The sequence below is a fragment of the Rhipicephalus microplus genome, chromosome 7, assembly GCF_043290135.1.
Source record: "Rhipicephalus microplus isolate Deutch F79 chromosome 7, USDA_Rmic, whole genome shotgun sequence".
Classification (NCBI taxonomy): Eukaryota; Metazoa; Arthropoda; class Arachnida; order Ixodida; family Ixodidae; genus Rhipicephalus; species Rhipicephalus microplus.
Window position 1 is genome coordinate 66808146 of NC_134706.1, and position 6000 is coordinate 66814145.

General features: G+C 49.2%; 1 protein-coding gene across 1 annotated transcript in view; it reads left to right on the top strand.

Moving 5' to 3' along the window:
- The window catches only part of LOC142767782 (endothelin-converting enzyme 1-like), a 67196-nt gene extending 61507 nt beyond the window's left edge, over nt 1-5689 (top strand). The window contains exons 7-8 of the mRNA XM_075870020.1: nt 1713-1946; nt 5315-5689. Of these exons, the coding sequence (XP_075726135.1) occupies nt 1713-1946; nt 5315-5689 (609 nt within the window). The remainder of the gene's footprint in view (nt 1-1712; nt 1947-5314) is intronic.
- The last annotated feature ends 311 nt before the right edge of the window (nt 5690-6000 follow it).

Consider the following 6000-nt stretch of genomic DNA (forward strand, 5'->3'; position numbering starts at 1 on the left):
CTTAAACTACACGCAGCCGAACAGAGCAAAATAAATTGCATATTTAGGAAAGCCTATAAACAATCAATAGGTCTACCGTTAAATACGTCGAATTACAAGTTCTTGGCTCTAGGGCTACATAACACGCTCGCAGAGCTAATAGAGGACCACACGGTAGCACAGTATGATCGGTTAACTTAGTGCCCCATGGGCAGGCATACTCTGGACACAATTGGCGTCACGAACAATGTGCAACATGGGGTAAAAAAGGGCATTCCACGGGAGGCAAGGGGGCATATCGTGGTGCCTCCATTACCTAGAAATATGCATCCTGAGCATCACCACGCTAGAAGGATAGAAGGGTGAAAAGCCTACGTAAAAAGTTCGGCTACGCCTGGGACGTGGTCTACGTAGAAGTAGCAGAATACGAGAATGGCCGAAGCATGGTAATCGTAGCAACAAATATTCAAAGGGATTCCAACGTCAGTGGAAGTGTGCGTACAGATAGGGCAGAAGTTGCGGAGGAAGCGGCTATAGCACTAGCAATAGCCTCCACAAAAGCCGAAGTCGTGATCAGCGACTCCAAAACCGCTGTTAGAAATTATGCCAAGGGAAGGATTTCACCGGAAGCGCTAAGAATTCTGGCAAACTTTTTCGACGAGCAGATAGTTCATATTGCATGGGCACCTGCTCACTCCTCCCTCCCCGGAAACGAAATCGCGCACGACTTGGCTCGAGAACTGGCCGGCCGAACAGGCGCAGCGCGAAGTCCGGGGCGGAGAGGGACCGCATGATTAGTCATGGAGAGATCACAAAACACTACAGGCTAGGAAAGGTCCGATTCCCCCCCCCCCCCCCGGCGCATACCTCGCTCAACAAGCAGCAGGCGACGGCATGACGACTCTTACAAACCAACAGGTTCCCGAACCCGGTAACTTTTCACTACATCTACCCAGAGATATACTCACATTTGTGTAAGTTTTGCAATCAAAGTGCGGATCTTAATTCTATAGTGTGGGCTTGCCCCTCAGTGACAGGGAAATTTGAAAATTAGAGCAATAGAGAGCAATGGGAGACCGCACTGGTAAGCGCAGACCCAGAAGTGCAACTCGACGTCCTTCGGCAAGCCGAGGATGCCGCCAGAGCTCAAGGACTCATGGCTACCACCTAGGGGAAGGAGACAATTCTCGTACATTTTGCCGCTTTTTTCTTTAATAAAGTTATTTCCTCCTACCTTCGAAGAGCTATTTGAGTGACACGAGGCGATTCTGAGAGATGACCGGGTGCCAACACGCAACAGCGTATTGGGCACATAAGAGTAACAGGGACGCTGCCGCAAAGCTGCTCGAAAGAGAACGCCTGTAGCGAAAAGCTCTTAAACTGCAGCCGAGGTTTGTACCACCATGAAGTGACTGGCGTTTGTTGAACTGACGCTTCTCCAAGGCAATTCACGAACGCGCAACCAACCACCTACACGAAGCAGCCAGCTGCACCACTCCATCGACACAATTTTGCCGACATCGTCGCTCTCGCGGGCTCTGGTGATACAGTCGCTAGCGCCACCACACAGCGGCCGCTGAATACGTGTGGCCGCTTGCCTCTAATGGCAAAGCTGGCGACATCTCGGGCATAGTATTATTCTAGGAGGGATTGGCTCAACGATACCTGTATGTGTATTTCGAGCAAGCACGCGTACGGCCCTATAACTGCGGCGCTCAAAACTGACCGCGCAGGCTGCCAAACTGCATCGTCTCACGTTCCCCGGCTGGCCCGTGAACGACACCATGCTGCACCGCCACAGCATGTACTCCTTCCTGGTGGAGTACGAGTACTGGTGGAACACGGTGTACGTGAACCCTGCCATGGCAGCGCCTCCCTTTTTCTACGTTGGCGCACCGGCTTCGGTAAACTACGGCGGCTTGGGTGCGGCCGTTGCGAGGCAACTGGTCAGGAGCTTCGACCCGAAGGCGAGTGGCACTTGTACACCGCTGCGATCAGAAATATCTATTTAGGGCACGTACGGTGTAAACTTGTTGTGTTCAGAACTATCTATTCTGTTAAGAACTCTGCAACAACCACGAAAAATAAGCACAAAAGCCCTAGAGCTCACGTAACCATTGTGAGCCAAAAACAATCTAAAAAAATCGCATAAATCTCCCCGTCAAAAGAACGCTGAGCTTTATGGGAAGCAGCCACAGGTTTTGTAAAGAGGTGGTCTTTATTCGCAACTTTCACCGCCTGGAGAAGGCGCTATTGTAAGTCCAACATGGCTGTCGTTTGGGGATCGTGCAGCCGGCTGCTGCCGCTGGTGTGCCCATCACTTCGCACTGCGTAGTATTTTTGGCTGCAGCCACCATGTTGTCAAGACTCTGCATAGAAGGTCATTGACTCTAGTATGTATCATATCCAACACAACGTGTTCAAAAACGCGTGTGCTGTGTAGTAATAAAGGAAACGATGTTTTGAATGCCGGGTTGAGGTGTGAAGGAATGCACATACAGCTTTGTGAGCACAATGCAAGTACTGGGCTTGCTGGCTAGCCGACCGTGGAAATACATGCAAGAGCCATATTCAGGAGCACCTAAACGATGAAGGTGAGTTCACGCACCGCTCTGACTTATCTTTTTGCACAGCAGAAACGCTGCCGTGATGCCATTCTAAAGGAAATGCCCTTAGTTGTATTTACGTGCTGAAGCGTGCTCAATGTGGTAGCAAAGCACTGCAAGAACAAATACGTTTTTGTTCTCCCTCTCTTGCAGTTTTATTGCTTGTGCAAAGCAGGGAACCTCGCCTTTGACAGCACGGCATGTGCACAGTAGACCCCAACACATTTTTTGATTCTTGTACAGCGAGCAAACCCTGAAGAATAAATAATTGCTACTACGACTCGCAGTACTTGCCCGACTGCGGTAGTTCATAGCCAAATTCAGAATAACTGTTGTGAAATTAGCCAGCGACTAAATATAAAGCACCCACGAACCGCCAAAGTGAAGCCGACTGAACGCTGGCATAAGCTGGTTTCGCGGCCATCCCCCAAACGACAGTTATCACGGCTGCCGCATGACGACGCCACCATCTGTGAAAGTTCCGAATTCATCACCATAAATGTTCATGGGTGCACACACAGCTGCTTTGCGAGCCCTCGCCCCCACAGCGCTCGTGCTCATGCTTTTATTCATACTATACTATGTTCTGTGTACGAGACAGAAAGTAGTAAGCACTTTTTTTATACAGTGCAGAACAGCGCCGCTAGTGGTCTCCACTCTTACCAGAGCACATGCCGGAGTGGAGCGAGTGCTCTGTCGCACAGCCATCTAGTGGGCACTCCGAGTACTAGCGTGGCTACGACGACCGACAAATGACAAATTCGACAAGAAACAAGCCCCGGCCATAAGCTGCATTGCATTAAACAAACAATGAGGTTTCATCATTCCCAAGCGCAGTGATGGTCGAACTGTCAAGGAGTCCCCACCCAATGCGAGAGTTACTCGGTTCGTGTTCCGGTGCAGCTGGGAAACCACCATGGTTTTTAGATATAAAAAGATGCGCTTGTAAAATACATTCAGAGCCCGGAAAAATCCTCGCATATTGCAAACGGAAACCTACACACATATAGAAACACGCTTGACAACCAGTCATACTATACGAAGTCACCAGGGGCGTAGCCTGGGAGTGACACTCCGGACTCGTGCCCCTCCCCTTCCCTTCCCAGAAATTTTTTTCGCCATGGCATAGAGAGTAAAAATTGAGCACTTGAAGGGGGTTACCCTTCCAAAGTCAAGTGAATGAAGGCACTGCGCCGTGTCGCCCGTAGGCAGACAGAAATTAGGTGCCTTCTTCCTTTTCCTTACGAACCACTAACCAACACCTACCCCCCAAAATGTCTGGCTACACGCCTGCAAGTCACCGGTGAAATCTTGCAACAGCAATTTACCGGTGACAGCATTGTAAATAATCGTCTTGTGTTTCAACTTCCTACCTCGCGAGAATTAAATTCTCGATTCTCGAGGAAACAGTGAGCCATGCGGAACAATGATCAAGCGTTTGAAGGCCCGTGCTTGAGAGCGGAAAATTCTGAAAGGCGTTCTATTCTGCCAGACAATGCAAGTTACATTAGCACATGTGTTAGGGCATTGGCCTAACACCTTGAAGATGGTTATTTATGTTTAAGGAGTATACATATAACCTCGCACTGACACCGTTCGCGCGCACACGCATGTACGTGTTTGCGCGCATACGCGTGTGTGTGTTGTGTGTGTTTGTGACGTCACGTGGAAGGGTTATTTGTTTACGCAATCAGAATTGTTCAAGCTGTCTCAGGAATGTATCTTCGCGTATATTAGCTGAGCCGGCACAAGCTGCTGTGGCAGGAAGACTATTTGAAACAGAACAGGAGCGCAGAAAATGCGAAGACTGTAGCGCAGCCGCTGGAAAGATACCAGTGATTCAGGAACAGCTCACTCCTGTGGCCTAACCAAGGGAGAAGTTGATAGGAGTTGCCTAAATCTCAGCTGAACGCATCCATATACAGACCGTTATGAATAAGCGCCGTGATACAAGTGCGTCATGTCAGGTTTGAGTGGAATACCGGGCCACAGTGCCTATCTAAAGTTCATGAAACTAATGCGTTAATATCTTGCTTAAAAAGGTGTCTTGTTCACAGTAAAACGCTTAACTCAAAGGCACGCAGTTGCATCAACAGTGCAATGAAATGCTCTCTAATAATTGTCTCGCACACAACTTTCTCGAAGTTGTTTTGAATTGTGGTGAACTTAGCGCTGCATTGAACTGAGATAATGGTCGTTTGTTTGTAAACAAGCAGTAATAGGAATAACCTAGCATGCCTAAACTGAAATATGCCTTTCACAAGTTGGTGCGGCGCCTGCGCGGTTTCGAGCGGAATGTCGCGAAACACCCACGCCTCTAGATCTCAAAGGTTCTCCTTCTAGCAGTACTGGTTGACCCGACCTTTACCAACACCCTACCGAAATGGTAGAGAGCAGCACAGAAAAATGTAAATGGCGGATTGCGGCCTAAACAAGCACGTGCATCAGCCATGATAGGTCTGCAACAAATGTCTTTCAAGATTAAGAGCACTCACAAATCTCGGAGGCAGCTCCGTAACTTAGTAGTTCCTTCGAGGTGGGTGGCGGGGACCCAGTTGTTGAAGACCTTGAAAGATCCCCTATTTTTATTACTTTTTCGCTTGGGTAAAACGCCCACCTCCATCCGAATTTTTGGTGGGGGGGGGGTGTCTAGGACACGCCTCTCATTTTAGCTACGGGCTTGCCCTAAGATGAACGTGCCAACTCACCTCTCCACAATAATCACGCAGATGGGCTCTTTCATGGACTCCAAGAGAAGGGTGCGAAGCTGGATGTCGAGGACGACGCGCAAGGCGCTCGAGCACATGGTCAGCTGCGTGGCCGGCAGGTCCGGATTGCTCATGCAGGTGGCCAGCGCTCAGGTGGCGTACCGGGCATACCGGGAGCAGAGTGAGGACAAACCGAGCCGCTACGTCATCAACAAGAACGTCTCGCTCACTCCGGACATGCTCTTCTTCGTGACCCTCTGTCGCACCATGTGCGGCATGGACCACCTGTGCTCGTTGGTGCTCAGAAACATGGCCGCTTTCGCACGCGCCTTTTCTTGCAAGCCCCACACGCCCATGAACCCCAGCAGGAGGTGCCACTTCTTCAACGAGGAGTGATCCTGTTAAGAGATCACTTTTGTTGCTATAGTAGATGCCATCCGTTTCTGGTACAGTGGTATCGTATTAGACATTATATATGTATGTGCAGATTACCTACAACGCGATGATTAAAATACTCATTTGCCATATTTCAGCGTTATTGTGCAATGAAGCAATTCAAGACATGTCTTCTTTCAATTGCTGTGCCCATTTTAGGATCGATACCAGAATATGGTAAATGTGCAGCGTGCGGGGCTGCTTGCCTTCTCGTAGCTACGTTGGTTATTTTACTTCCGCATTTCACATTTGGACACTTTTATTCTTGTAAA